This window comes from Carassius auratus, chromosome 44, assembly GCF_003368295.1.
Source record: "Carassius auratus strain Wakin chromosome 44, ASM336829v1, whole genome shotgun sequence".
NCBI classification, from domain to species: Eukaryota; Metazoa; Chordata; class Actinopteri; order Cypriniformes; family Cyprinidae; genus Carassius; species Carassius auratus.
In genome coordinates, this window is record NC_039286.1 from 5,188,802 (window position 1) to 5,203,899 (window position 15,098).

At 37.2% G+C, this 15,098-nt stretch overlaps 2 protein-coding genes across 2 annotated transcripts; one reads left to right on the forward strand and one right to left on the reverse strand.

Annotated features, from left to right (window-relative positions):
* Nucleotides 1–341: 341 nt before the first annotated feature.
* On the reverse strand, nt 342–2,124 carry LOC113061979 (28S ribosomal protein S21, mitochondrial-like). The gene is made up of 2 exons (XM_026231479.1): nt 1,981–2,124; nt 342–739 (listed from the first exon to the last, which is right to left on the reverse strand). Exons 1-2 carry the CDS (start codon nt 2,061–2,063, stop codon nt 559–561), a joined length of 264 nt encoding a protein of 87 aa, XP_026087264.1. The 5' UTR covers nt 2,064–2,124; the 3' UTR covers nt 342–558.
* A 3,315-nt stretch (nt 2,125–5,439) lies between these two features.
* LOC113062233 (cellular retinoic acid-binding protein 2-like) lies at nt 5,440–8,613 on the forward strand. Its single transcript, XM_026231942.1, has 4 exons — nt 5,440–5,654; nt 5,967–6,145; nt 7,074–7,190; nt 7,621–8,613. Exons 1-4 carry the CDS (start codon nt 5,561–5,563, stop codon nt 7,669–7,671), a joined length of 441 nt encoding a protein of 146 aa, XP_026087727.1. The 5' UTR covers nt 5,440–5,560; the 3' UTR covers nt 7,672–8,613.
* Nucleotides 8,614–15,098: the final 6,485 nt, after the last annotated feature.

Here is a 15,098-nt window from a genome sequence, read left to right on the forward strand (position 1 = left end):
TAAGCTTTATTTTTTTATGGAGCCCATTTTTCATTGGTGCAAAGTAAAAGGTGCAACGGATAAAGTACTCCAGTTCTGCATTTTCAAAATGTTAGAATGAAGAAATTATCAGATTAAAGTGTCACTACGCTTAATCTGTCCACACTTCTTGCCTGTTTGGAAGTTTTAAAATGTTTACCTTTTATTTGAATTAATTTACTACTTAAAACTTTGCTCAATGTGTACATTTTAATTGCTATCGGTTTTCAAATGTTCTGAAAATATACTTTCTACAGCCAATAAAACACAAATTATTGTTTTTTTGACAAATGCACCTATGGTAAATAATGGAAAAGTTCTTATGATTTGACAGCTTTTTTATTATTACCAACATACAGCAGTTTATAGACAGCATGTTAAGTCAACAATATCACAATATTCAAAATGGAAATAAGGTTATGACAGAACACAGTCCTGCAATTATTTTTTTTGATGGTGAACATGTAAAATGTTCCAGTGAATCTTTATTTTGAGGCAGATCACGGTGTCTGACTCGACAAAAACCGTCAGTTTGTCATCTTAACATCCAAGCCATGGATCTTGTCTTTGTGTCCTTGATACAAAAGATATTTTTCTGGCCATCTCACTGTTGTAGATTCTCTTACAGTTCTCATAGCTCTTTCTCTCTCGCTCACGACAAGGTTTCTCATAGTATCTTCTTCGCTTTACAGATTCAATTATTCCATCAGAAGACAGCACTCTGCAGAGAATAAGAGAGACAGAGAGAGAGAGAGAGCATGTTACAACTACAATATCTGTAAATATGAAATATCATACTGTATTATTTGGTTAAATTGTGAATACAAGGCAGCCTTGCAAACCAAATTCAAGGTAAGACTTTTGATTATATGGTCAAGGCCAGATTGCAAGACTACAACTCTACTGCACCCTCTAAAAAAATTTCTGCAATAACACCTCACATGTATTTTTTACATTGATGGTATTACTTTATTTATAGGGCTGTGCCTTTATATCACTGTCATGCATTATTTGAGCATTATTGATATTTCTTTCAGATGTTAATATTACTTATTTGCACTATTATTTAACATTGGTTATCATCGGATCTCATGTTATGCTGCAAACATTTTGACAATACCAACGCAGGTTTTGTCATGCTAAAAGAAGCACACTCAAATTGTTATTATTAAACACTTTCTTTAGGATGATTTTTAAGCCTTATAAGAGGTTATTACAGTTAACTACAACAACAACAATAAAAAAGGAAATAAAACAAATTTGAAATTGCTTTGTATAAAATTTGCTTTGTATACATTCATTTGAAGGAAGTATTATATATATATATAATAAGTTATTGTACAGTGCCAACCACTAATATTGGCACCCTTGGTAAATATGAGCAAAAGTGTCTGTAAAAATAAATCTGCGTCGCATGTCCTTTGATCTTTCATAAAAAAAAAAAGTCAAACCTATCATTGAAGTAAAACAATTGAAATTGGGGGGGAAATCTTTTTTTTCTCCAATGAATGTTGGCCACAATTATTGACAACCCTAGAAATTCTTAAAGAGTAAAATATTAGTGGTTGGCACTGTACAGCTAATTAAATTAAAGTAAATATATATATATATATATATATATATATTATTTGTATTAAAATTATTAATAAAAACTGTAAACGTATACAAAGAAAACACTAAAACAACACTACAAGCAACATTGGTGAAGAAATACTTTTATTAACTAACGATTAACACTTCTACCTTAAGACTAGTCTGTTAGGCATTATATAATACAAATCTTCTTTATTAAAGTCCTTATGTGTTAGGGGCACGACTTTCCGTGTCATATTATTATGACCTGTTTTTATACTGTCTATGATTATGACACGGTCACATCAATTAGCGCTAACCTAAAGGATTTATGACACATATAATATATTTCTACACAGATATCAAAGTCACCAGACATCTCATAAGTACCTGCTCAGCGCGCCATATGCCGCGTCGACATTGCCGTTCTGGACCATGACAGTCCGAGCTACGAAGCGAAGGTGGCTCGCCATGTTTCGTCCGTGTTGTCGTCAATTGTGCACGTGTGGAAATGCGATCTGTTGCGCAGCCAGTTCCTGGAATGTTAGCGCGCGAACTCTAGGTGGCGCCAAATAGATTTAAAATAAAAAAAACGTTTGCTCTTCTTGGACGAGATGACAGGAATTAATTTAGGTACATTGGATTAATATACGTTCAATTATGATATTTTTTACGTTTTTCGGTATCATCACATTTTCAGTAAATTCTCACCCGGCAAATTACTACTAGGGTGAAAAGATCAGACAAATAAACCTATGAAATTACTTCCTGAAATATTCTAAGGGAAGCATTATTTGTTGATTATAGAAAAAAAAAATGAAGATACACATGGAGTGTTTCTTAATAGAATGCTTTTTTCCATTTTAGAATTTAGACGTACTTAAACCCATGCTGAATTTTAACTAAGCCCATTAGGCTCATTGAACTTCTGTTATGTTTTGTGAAATTAAATCTTCAGTTTGGTACAGCATATGCATTTAGGACATCAGTGGTTGTTATCACAGATGAGCAGACATATAGTCTCCAAATAATTGACTTTTTATGTAGAAATATCCCCCTCTCCTTTCACTGTCTGTCTCTTTTATATGTGAATTCCTCATCGTCTCCTGGATAATGGGGTCAGTAGAAGGTGAGTGTGGGATCAGGATTGTTTTCGCATTCAAATTCAAGTAGCATCATTGACCCTAAAGAAAAACTTGCTGATGTGCTTTTTTTTAAAATATAGGGGAAGCATTCAAAGTGAGGGCAAGAAAACAGCTTGAACTTTTGCCCCTGTCTCCATTCTGGCTGAAAATACAATTTCATTCTTTCTCTCTCACTCGTCTTCTTTTTCCCCTTCCCCTCTGTTCCATTTCCAGGGTATCATTTCTTATCCAGACTTGTTGAAATGTTTTTGGTAAAAGGGAGAAGAAATGGATGGGTGGGGAGCAACTCAGGAATCGGCTGGTAAGTGACTCTATTTGGAGACAAGTATGTGGTTTCAGTTTCCCCTACTTGGCTTGGCTCCCATTTTGCCACTCAAATACTCCATTTGCTTCTCATCTCCTCGCTGCTTCTTTCACGCCATTTGTATGAGGAATGTGGAGACATAAAATGAAGTGAAGCAGAGAGAGCAAAGTGAGAGAAAGAGAGTGTGAGTTTGTAGAGGGTTTGGATAGAATGAATGGAACTGATTAAAGAAAATTTATAATAATGCCTCATAATTTATTAAGGTTGTACTGAGCCGTTGGCAAAATTCATGTGAATGAGACAAAAAAATTAATAAATTCAGATTCCAGGTTCTGAAGTGTTCTTCTGGTATATCTGTGTAAAATGAATAAAACTCAGTGTTGTCTTCTGTTAGCATTTTAAGATTAAGCTCTTTAGTTCCAGATTAACAGATAGTGAACATAAGAAGTGGATAACATAAATTTTACAGCACACCTGATATAGAATCAGATGCTTTTTCAGCCTCACAGATTTGCCTTGTAGAATAGGGCAAATTTAATATAATCAAATATAAATATTAATTTAGATATTATTATTATAGTTGCCATTAATAGTGTTCATTGTCTGGTTGACTACGTCTTGTATTAACTTTTTAGTACTTATAAATATTTCACTACTTTTATTTAATATGGTCTTAAAGGGTTAGTTCAACCAAATATTAAAACTATGTCATTATTAACTTACCTTAATTTCGAAAACCTCCGTTTATCTTCGGAACACAGTTTAAGATATTTTAGATTTAGTCCGAGAGCTCTCAGTCACTCCATTGAAGCTGTGTGTACGGTATACTGTCCATGTCCAGAAAGGTATAAGAAAAACATCATCAAAGTAGTCCATGTGACATCAGAGGGTCATTTAGAATTTTTTGAAGCATTGAAAATACATTTTGGTCCAAAAATAGCAAAAACTACTACTTTATTCACCATTGTCTTCTCTTCCGTGTCTGTTGTGAGAGAGAGTTCAAAACAAAGCAGTTTGTGATATCCGGTTCGCGAAAAATCATACGATGTAATCGGATCTTCTTGAACAAGTTCACCAAATCGAACTGAATCGTTTTAAAATGGTTTGCGTCTCCAATACTTATGAATCTACAAATTAATTAAATTAATTAAAACTTTTAGTTTTAATTAGAGTTCAAACAAACCAATATCCCGGAGTAATTCATGTACTCAAACAGTACACTGACTGAACTGCTGTGAAGAGAGAATTGAAGATGAACACAGTGCCGAGCCAGATAACGAACAACAGACTGACTTATTCTTGAGTCAAGAACCGTCACGCACGTCCAATTCGAGAACTGAGGAGCTGAGAAGCAGACCGACACACTGAACTGAACTGAAGTGATTCTTTTGGTGATTGATTCTGAACTGATTCTGTGTAATGACCGAAGGCTTGAATCAAGGGCAGTCATCGCCAATGATGCCATTATATCGAGTGCAAAAGAACCGGCGAACCGTTTTCTTCAACAGGTTTATTGAATCTAACTGTCGAGAGAAGTACTGGTGATCCGAAAACCGATGCAACCGGTTCTTGTCTCGTGAACGAGTCAGTCTATTGTTCGTTATCTGGCTCAGCTCGGTGTTCAATCTAAAATATTTTAAACTGTGTCCCAAAGATAAATGGAGGTCATACGGGTTTGGAACAACATGAGGGTAAGTTATTAATTACATAAATGTAATATTTGGCTGAACTAACCCTTTAAAGAGTGATTTAAATTTGTTTCGAAAAATAAAGTCCCTCAAAACATTAAAGGAGGTCTAAATGCAAATTCAAACCCAGAGTCTTGTTAGGACCCAGACACAGATCAGTCTAGAGCAGCTCTCAGCAAGAGACACAAGAGAGCCGAGATCTGAAGCTGTGATATGATTGACTGACTGAATACTGAGAGCTCATGATGAGCTCATGATGAGATGTCTTTGTTGGCATGTTTGTATGAGAGAAAGGGATCTGAGTATGTATTTTGCACCAATTTTAAGCAAAAGCTTAAAAAGTTTGACAGAATCTCCAAAAACATAATGGAATGCTTTCCGATTTAGTGTATGACTGATAACTAAATGTAACTAAAAGTAAAAAAAAAAGAAGAAGAAGAAGAAGAAGAAGAAGAAGAAAAGAGTGAGAATCCCATGCATGATCCATGAATAAGGAGTCTGGACTTGTAGGAATCATGCTGCAAGTTGCTTTGGGTAAAAGTGTCTGTTAAATAAGAAATGCCCAGTGTTAGGATGCAGCTAAAGGAATCAGCCGTATATGACCCGATCGCTCAAGCCAAATGAGGAGGGTTTTGTTGAATATTTACTGGAAGCACATGGCGCGCGAGCAGCGGCCGCCCAATGAAACGCGGAGCAGGTGAAGACGCTCCGGATTGGTCGAGAACTCAGTGCACACATTCTGATCTGAGAGAAAGAAAGACTGCTGGACACCGGCGGATGAGAGGAGGAGAGCGGTCCAAAACAACTGTCTGGAAGGAAAGATACGAAGAAACATGGAGTCTAACAAGAAGCGAACGTTTCCTGACTTTTCTGGATCATGGAAAATTACAAGTTCCGACAATTTCGAGGAACTTTTAAAAGCTATCGGTGAGTTTTCAGATAATTAATGTCTAAGATATTATCTTCAGATATCTAAGATAATTAAAAACTTATGTGACCTTTGTATTATTATTGTTTTATTATTATTATTACAATTAATAAGTTATTTTGATATTTTGTGATGCTTAAAAATGTCTTGGCAGTGTAAATTCCTTTAAATTGTAAAAAATAATAATAATAATCTAATTAAAGGAACAAAAAAGGAATTGTTTGCATAAGTAATTTAGTATACATATTTTGTATGATTACATCTTTACAAATAAATAAAATGCTATTTGTGTGTGTGTGTGTGTTCTGCAGGAATAAATGCCTTTCTACGCAAGATTGCAGTTGCAGCAGCTTCCAAACCAGCTGTTGAGATTACACAGCAGGGGGAACGTCTCTCCATTCAGACCTCCACGAGTGTACGCACCACTCATGTGTCCTTCACGGTGGGCAAGGCCTTCAACGAGACTACAGTGGATGGACGCCTATGCACAGTAATGTCACACTTATTCTCAGCACATCATATTTTTCTTATATCCTATTCATAAGATTCATACTATTAGAAAATATCAATGTATTAAATCTATTATTGTTTATATTTTCTAATAATAAAATTATATGTTGAAGGGATAGGTCACCCAAAAATGAAAATTATGTCATCATTTACTCACCCTCATGTCGTTCCAAACCTGTATGAGTTGCTTTCTTATGTTGCACATAAAAGAAGATGTTTTGAAGATTGCTGGTAATAAAACAGTTGGTGGTTCCTATTGACTTATATGGTATTTTATTCCTACTATGGAAGTCAATGGGAACCACCAACTGTTTGATTACCAGCAATCTTCCAAACATCTCCTTTTATGTTCAACATAAGAAAGCAGCTCATCCGGTTTTGGAACGACATGAGGGTGAGTAAAAGGGAAGTCGTGGCCTAATGGTTAGAGAGTCGGACTCCCAATCGAAAGGTTGTGAGTTTGAGTCTCGGGCCGGCAGGAATTGTGGGTGGGGGGAGTGCACGTACAGTTCTCTCTCCACCTTCAATACCACGACTTAGGTGCCCTTGAGCAAGACATCGAACCCCCAACTACTCCCTGGGCGCCGCAGCATAAATGGCTGCCCACTGCTCTGTGTGTGTGTGTGCGTGCGTGCATGCGTGCGTCTGCTTAAAAGCAGAGCACAAATTCTGAGTATGGGTCACCATACTTGGCTGAATGTCATTTCACTTTCACTTAATTGATGACAGAATTTCCATTTTTGGGAGAACTATCTATTTAATTTCTTACTTTATTTCATGGGGAAGTTCACTTTTATCTATACACACAAACACAATGATGTATGTTTTCAACAAACTTTGAGACTCATTAAAGATATTTAAAATGTATATCTCTGCTTTCTTGGCCTTTTTAACAATTTCTCATCAAGAGTTATCCAGAATGGGAGACAGACCGTAAAATCACTTGTGAGCAGATACTGCACTGTGGGGAGGGCCCTAAGACATCATGGACACGTGAACTGACCATTGATGGCAAGATGATTCTCGTAAGTGCACCACTTATTTTAAAAGTAATGCTAATATTTTTAATAAACTGAATTATTCCACTAGCATATGATATAGATTACTCACAGCCGCTTACTCTAATGAGCTTCTTAAAAGCTCAACACCTTACAATAATAGATTGTTATTCACTCCTAACCATTAGTGTTCACATTATTATAGAAGTCACACTGTTCCCATTTAGGCCACTTACAGTAAACAGGCTCCTCAATGTCAATGTTTTTTTTTTTTGTTCTTAATTGATATTTTGTAACTTTTAGTAATTCAGTCTTGCATGCTTGGAAAGGGCATTATTTGAATTCAGTGAACAAGATCTAACATCTTTTGTTATGTTTAGGCCTGTCGGATAAGGATCTTAAATTGTTCAAGCAGTTTGATGGTGGTTTCTTAACAGCTCTGATGTTTATCTTCCAGACCATGAGAGTCGGAGATGTCGTCTGCACCCGTGTGTATGAACGAGACTGAAGGATCTTTAGATTTCAGTTAATCTGGTTTATCATTGAGCAAGCCTATTCCTTCCACATTTGACATGTGCCAGAGAAGGAGAGATGTTTGAAGGCTCAGAGGTGGTACTTGTAGAAAGATGGTAGCGAGTTTGCATTGTTCTTTTGGGTGCATTAACTGAGAAATGTATTAATTATTGGTGCTTGTGGATTTTATGTTGCAGTTTCATGCCACAATGGCTTATCAATCCAAAATGTTTTAGGCAATAAACCTTTAATTTATAAACTCCCAAAAATCTCATTATTCACTGTTTTCCTCTTGCCTGGATATAGAAATGTATATGACACTGTCCTTGGTTTCACTTTTACACTTATTTTCTGACTCATTCCTTTTCTTCAGAGCGCTCATTGTATCTGTTGATTTCTGTCTGATCCAACAACACTATAAATGTAAATGTATGAGTGTACATCAGTTGTTGAATTATTTCCTGGCAAAGAGTAATGGGAGAATGAGGAAGGGGTATGGAAAGAGTGAGCAAATGTTAGAAATCTTGTGCTTTATTCTAAATCTAGAGCACAGTAAATGATGCAAAAAGCTGCTGATGAAAAGCAAAAATAAGTTAAAACTCTTTCTACCACTCTTTGTTTCTTTCATTTTTCTACAGACACACATTTATTTAACATTATTCAGAGACTGCTGTTCTTTCAGTCTGCTGCCGATTATTAATTTTACAGGTTCCAGACAGCAGAGCTCACAGTGGACTTATTCAAGATTGCACATCATTTCAGTCTGCATGCTGTGTTGTGTATGCTTTCTACAATACTCAATGGTCCTGTTAAAAGTTTTAAGCTCATACAACCCTTGATGTCTTAAAACAAAGTGTATATGTGCTGCAGAGTACTGAGGTTGCCGTTAAATTCTGGAAGAGGTTGAAATAAAATCCATAAACCCTGCTTAACATGACATCAGGCATTGACTGTAATTTTGTGGTTTTGCTAAAGCAAGAATCACTGCAAGAATGATTGCAACCACTTACAACCACCCAAAGCACCCTAAAACCCACCTGGCATTCCCAGAGCAGCCACCAAGGACACCCTAACAACCACTTAGCTATGTCATAGAAACCAGAAACCCCTTACCTATGCAAACCACCAAGCAACCACCCAGAACTCTGTAACAGCTATCTAGCAATCTAGTATTACTGTGCATGGGCGTCCATCCACTGTAGTCTCATTGAAGGACTCACCCACAGTGAAGGACACATGAGTGGTCCGCACAGTAGTGGAGGTCTGAATGGAGAGACTTTCCTCCTGCTGTGTATTGCAATTGCAAAATTTCCTGTCCTTTCTTGTCTAACCATGTCCAGTCTGCACTGGAATGTTATAGAGTCTAAACAGGGGTCACACATTTCAATGCTTTGAAAGCAACTTGCAATGTCCTAGCAACTATAGCTACATAATCTCCTAACAACCATCTAGTAAAACTTCCAAAACTCCATAATGAATCCCCAAGCAAACACCTAGTAATGCCCTGGTAACCATACAGTTTTGTAGCTCTTTAATGTGACGTGACAGATCGCTGTAGTGCCTCAGTTCAAGGGATATGTGAACTGGTCGTATCTTACTCTTTACTAGTTATATAGTATGAAATAACCATGAATTAACATCTTTTCAACCATGGAAAGACATCAATACACACAATTTTTCAAGTACAAGTCCACCAACTTTAATCTACTCTCCTGTCTGGTTTGTTTTTCAGAAAAAAATGGCAGATTGTCTGTAATGATTGGTCAGATCGCCTTTCAGTTAAACTCCCAGCAAAGGGTCAATCCCTTACATCCATGCAGAACTCCCTAGTAAACACTTTAGCAATGCCCTAGCAACCACCCAGAACACCCTCACAAGCACCTAGCAATACCCTAGTACTGTGGGGGGGCAAGTTTTGCATAGCATTTTCTTCAGAAATTGCACATTTGCACTGAATTAACTTCCATTTGTTCCATCTGTCTGTCTAGGCTTCTTGACTCACTTTACAATTCCAAGTGAATGCCAAAATGCTTTGAGACACGGATTCACATCCACAGAAGTTCCTGGCATTTTCACTGCATACCTCGCTAACAGGATTGATATTATAAGCACTCTAGAACAAGGTCATCAATTCTTCACCATGTATTTATCTCAGGCATTGTGCCGTTTAAGCCTATTGTGGTGGTTTGCATGAACTAAGGCCCAGACCCTGATTCATCCTCTTGTTTAATTTAAACCATAACGCTGAGAAACGGGCAAAACCCACTGAAGCTCCCTCCATCCCTGCTGGTTGCCTTGGCAATACACCAGTGTAGGGTTCATGTCAGCTCATTCCACAGGTGGTGATGTCATTGGGCCATGCATCGCTTGATTGGCTGAGGAATATTGCGGGTTCCAAGGAAACACACCCACTTAGAGAAATGAAAAAGAGGTTTTAGAAGATGGTTTAGGAAATTAATAGTGACAAATCTTTGTCACTTTAGCATAACCTTATTTTATCTTTATGAATGGTTAATTAAAGGTCCCATTCCTGTTTACCATCGCACTGTCATGCTCACCAGTTAATGTATATTGCATTTGAACTGGAAGCTTGCTCACCAAGATCAGAGCAGAAAATAAATGCAATCCAGCAACCATGCTGTTTTAAAGTCATTTTGTGGAGTGCAGTTTCTTGGTTTCCATTCAGTATGTATACATTTTATCCACATCTGGTCAATGCTGAAGTCAAAGTGCTGCATTGATTGTTTATTTGGAACACTTAATTTACTAGCAGCAGAAACTTTATCATTTACCAAAGAAAGCAACGTGAATGTCTGCAGTCAAAGAGGTCGAGAGGTTTCATACCTAAGAAAATGAAATTGGTCTTACAACAGAATGAATGAGCAGGAACAAGGGTGATTGTGTGTGCACGTGGACCGGGGGAGAAGAGGTATATTTTGTATTTTGAGGTATCATATGACTGACTTTCTCAAGTATAGGTCCCTCCTGTCACCCATTTGAACTCACGACTTAATAACTGCAAGCCTTCAGCAACTCTTGCCCAATCGATATTTTACAGAGGAAAGTTACGCTGTTTGCCTCGCGTAACTTTCAAGGCAACAGTGACGCCCAGTGGTTGAAACGGGAACAGAAACAGCTTATGAATTAGCTTATGAATTTACATTGTACCGATTAACCGAGACGGACGGACAGAACAGACAGATATTTTAGAAATGATAGGCCATGCTGTCGTTGAAATAATATTATACACTGAAATACAATTAATTTCATTTGTAAGGCGAAACATGCCCCACTACGTCACTCCTCACACATGCGCTGTTTCGCATAAATTCATCATGTGATATAATAGCGCTTTCTCATTGGCTCTTCCTCGTCATGTGACGTAACTATTTCCTTAAAGCGTCAGCGTCCTTGTTGCCATGTCCTCTAATTAATAAGCCATTTTGGGTGTTTTGTTCAGTGTAAGTAAAAGACTAGTTTATTTGTAGTTGTAATGTTAAGTATTAAAATTGTATTCCTGTAAATGGGAATTATTTCCAAAAATACATAATTCACCAGTTTACTCGTCCAAAATGGAAAAAGGACCGCTTCTTTTAATTGTTATTAATTTATATTATATTTAGTTATTTGTGCCGTATTTAAAACCTGGCAACTCCCGTGTCATGTGATACTAACATATTTCCTGTGCTCTAGCGCTACACAACAACGCCGTCAGACTTGATATTGAAACAAAATCGTGTCGCTCGTCGGATCGTACAAAGGAAGATAAATTATATTCAAAAAAATACTACAGAAGAAGACCACAGACCACTGGAGAATAGGGACTAGTTTTGCTATTGATTTGAAGCGGACACCTGACGTTTCGTTGTGATGTTGGCTGGTTAGCTATAGCTAGTGTTAACCAGGCTTGTGTGATTTGTTTGTTTTAAATTGATTTATTATAAGCTAGTATTTACTAAACTGGATTGACTTCTGCCTGTAACTGTCCGCTACACAACACTGTTCTGGTGTTTACATATTGCCAAGGTTAAATCTGCCAAACCAGTACCAAAATGTCAAAATACACCACTTTTGCAGATGCAGCAGATGATCACAATCCATTTCAGGTAATATGACGTTAAAAATGTTGTAATATTTTAAACTGCTTATGGTGTTGTCTTTTGTGGCCTAATTTGAGTAGTTCTGGAGATGCTGTCATAAGACTTGACAGTCATCAAAGACCAGACCAGTCATATTAATTTACATTCATGTGTTCTTGTATGAATGATCCTTCCAGTCTTTGTCCTTGACATTCTGCTCTGAATTTGAGCTGCTAGTTATTGATGACTTGCTGCTGTTTGTATAGCTAAATTAAATAATCAATGAAATAATTAAATGAAATAATTCGAGGAAAATTATTATAATGAAACCGCATGTGTAAATAGATGTGTAAATAGACTATCAGTCAAAAGTTTGGACACACCTTGTTATCGTTTATTGTTACAATTTTCCACAATTTAAAGTATTAAGTCATCAACAGTGTAAAACTGTATTATTATATAGTGTCTAATTAAGGCTAAAAATATAATTTTTTTTTATCATGAAGTTAGTTTTGTAAAACAAAATGTAAAACAAAGTCACAAAGGTGTAGGAATTATATAGTGGCCAAATAAGACAAAGTGAAGCCTGTGCATAGGTGCAGTTTATATTTGTCTTTTAAATCTAAATTTAAGTATAAGGACTTTAGGTCAGAAGGTTGTTAAGATCACGAGCACATAAATTCACCCATGTGTGTCTTAATCTTTGAGTGGCACTCTATTATTTTATTTTATTGCTGGTTAGTTACTTGCAGTTTATCAGAAGACTTAAATGTCTTAATTGTGTTTTATGTCTTAAGGTTAGTCCCCCTATAGCAGATAACGAGATTGCCTCAGAAACAATGATATTAGAGCAAGATATGTTTACAGTGCCAGTTCTTAGGGCGACCTTTTGTGGTATCAGCCCAGATATTTAATTATTATCTCTCTACCACCTGCTATATATGAAGTGAAAAGTTTGTTTTCTTGTGTCTGCAGGATCCTTCAGTGACTCAGCACAGGCGGCAACACTGGCTATGCCACGCTGGATCTCTACAAACCCATTCGACAAACAACACAACAGCCGTAATATATGTCCATCCTGACCATTGTCAATGTTGATTACGAAGCATTCAACTATTAATACATCAACTTGAGTTACCTCTGCTCTGCAAGAGAAAATTATTATCAGATACTTTTGTCATTATGTCATGTTATTTATTTAAAGATGTCTGTTAATTTGTTGTATTATACCAGTCTTGCATCATTATGATGGCTTATTTTTGCTTAATTAGATTTTTATTTAAGATTATATTAATTGGTTTGCTTGTTGTTTTGGGTAATGAAGCCTCCACCTGCCTATGAAGCCACATCTCCTGCCGCACCTCTGCCCAAACGCCTCCCAGCAGCACCACACCAACTGAGCCCAAGAACTATGGATCCTATGGAACAAAGGTGCTGTTTAGAACTAATTGAGCCATATTTGTTCGAGAGCGGTTATTGAGCAGTAAAGCCATTTTAACCTTTTAAAATTATTGCATGATGTGTTGTATAATAATTTTGATTTATATTCATTAATTAAGTTCATCAGTAGTGGACAGCTTTAGAATTTTTCACAATGATAGGATATAACAAATGATTTGCATGGATAACTTGAGATTAGCAAAGCTCATCTTGAGATCTGTAAGGCAAAGCTCTCGATTTACCGTCAATCTACATTCCTACTCTCACCTATGGTCATAGAGCTGTGGGTCATGACCGAAAGACAAGATCCCGGATACAGGCGCGCCATGAATCTCCGTCGGGTGGCTGGGCGCTCCCTTAAGAGATAGGGTGAGAAGCTCGGTCACTCGGGAGGAGCTCAGAGTAGAGCCGTTGCTCCTCCACATCGAGAGGAGCCAGCTGAGGTGGCTCGGGCATCTATTCGGATGCCTCCTGGACGCCTTCCCAGGGAGGTGTTCCAGGCACGTCTCACCGGGAGGAGGCCCCGGGGAAGACCTAGGACACGCTGGAGGGACTATGTCTCCCGGCTGGCCTGGGAACGCCTCGGGGTCCCCCGGAAGAGCTGGAGAATGGCTAGGGAGAGGGAAGTCTGGGCGCTCTCTGCTTAGACTGTTGCCCCCGCGACCCGGCCCCGGATAAGCGGAAGATGATGGATGGATGGATCTTAGATTACTGACTGATTTTATTATTTTGTTTATGGAATAAACTTTATAAAAAAATAAAGTGATAAAAATAAACATGCACTACATTCAAGTATTAATTACTGATACCTTTGGGATTTCTGAAAGGTCACATGACGGGGAGACTGGAGTGATGACTGCTGAAAATTCAACTTTGCTTTACAGAATAAATTCCAATATTAATATATATTATATATTTTCCACTAATTATAAATTAAAAAATTAATACTGCCGTGGAATAGTTAGCACACTAAACAGCTGAATTTCAACTTTAATTTAGCTCCCTGCTGAGTTGCAAACAGTTGACCATGAATATATCTAATCTATTTAATACTGTGCAAAAATGCTTCTTAATGTGGAAGTGACAAAAAACAGTTATGCATTTCATAAGTGTTAACTGCCTCTTTCGCTCTCTCTCTGTTGCAGTCTGCAGTGAATGCCACCACGGCAGATCTGTTGAGGAAGCAGGAGGAACTAGAAAGAAAAGCAAAAGAGCTGGAGAGAAGAGAGAGGGAGCTGAATGCACATGCACTTGGGTCTGGAGCCAGTGAGTGAAAGCTTGGGAAAAAATATCTTGATTTGTGTTTTTAGCCAGGGAATTAAATGTAAACGAAACATCTTGTACAGTGATAGCTGATAGTGTTGTCTTCAGTTTTGACCTGACAATGATCAACAACATCCTAACATTATCTTAGCGGGTGTTTGATGTGGAACCACCATTCACATTTTCAGAAAATGTACTTATCTAGATGCATTATTGGAAGAGCTTTGATTACAAAATTTTCAGTACTCCCAGCTCCATTTGCACATTCTATCACATTCAAATCCACTTTTGGAGAAAACAATTTTCACACAATTCTGCAGATTTTCAACACCGAAAACATGGGACATTGTTTTTTTTAAGAATGAAATGTTCAATTCAGTCAAGATCAGCAGAAACATACAAAGCAGAACACATTTAAATAACAAAAAAAATGTCTGCATGGAAGAGAGCAAAGTAGAGTAGTATTAGAAAATTATTTTATGTAAATAAGTGACATAAAACAAGTGCATTTTAAGAACTGAAGTGATTATTTAGATGCACTTCTAAAATTGTTGCTCAGGGACAAAGAAACAGCACGTCTAAAAAGATGACAGTGATGGATGGATGGTATTATCAAAGGAGTACGATTTAGGCCTTGGCG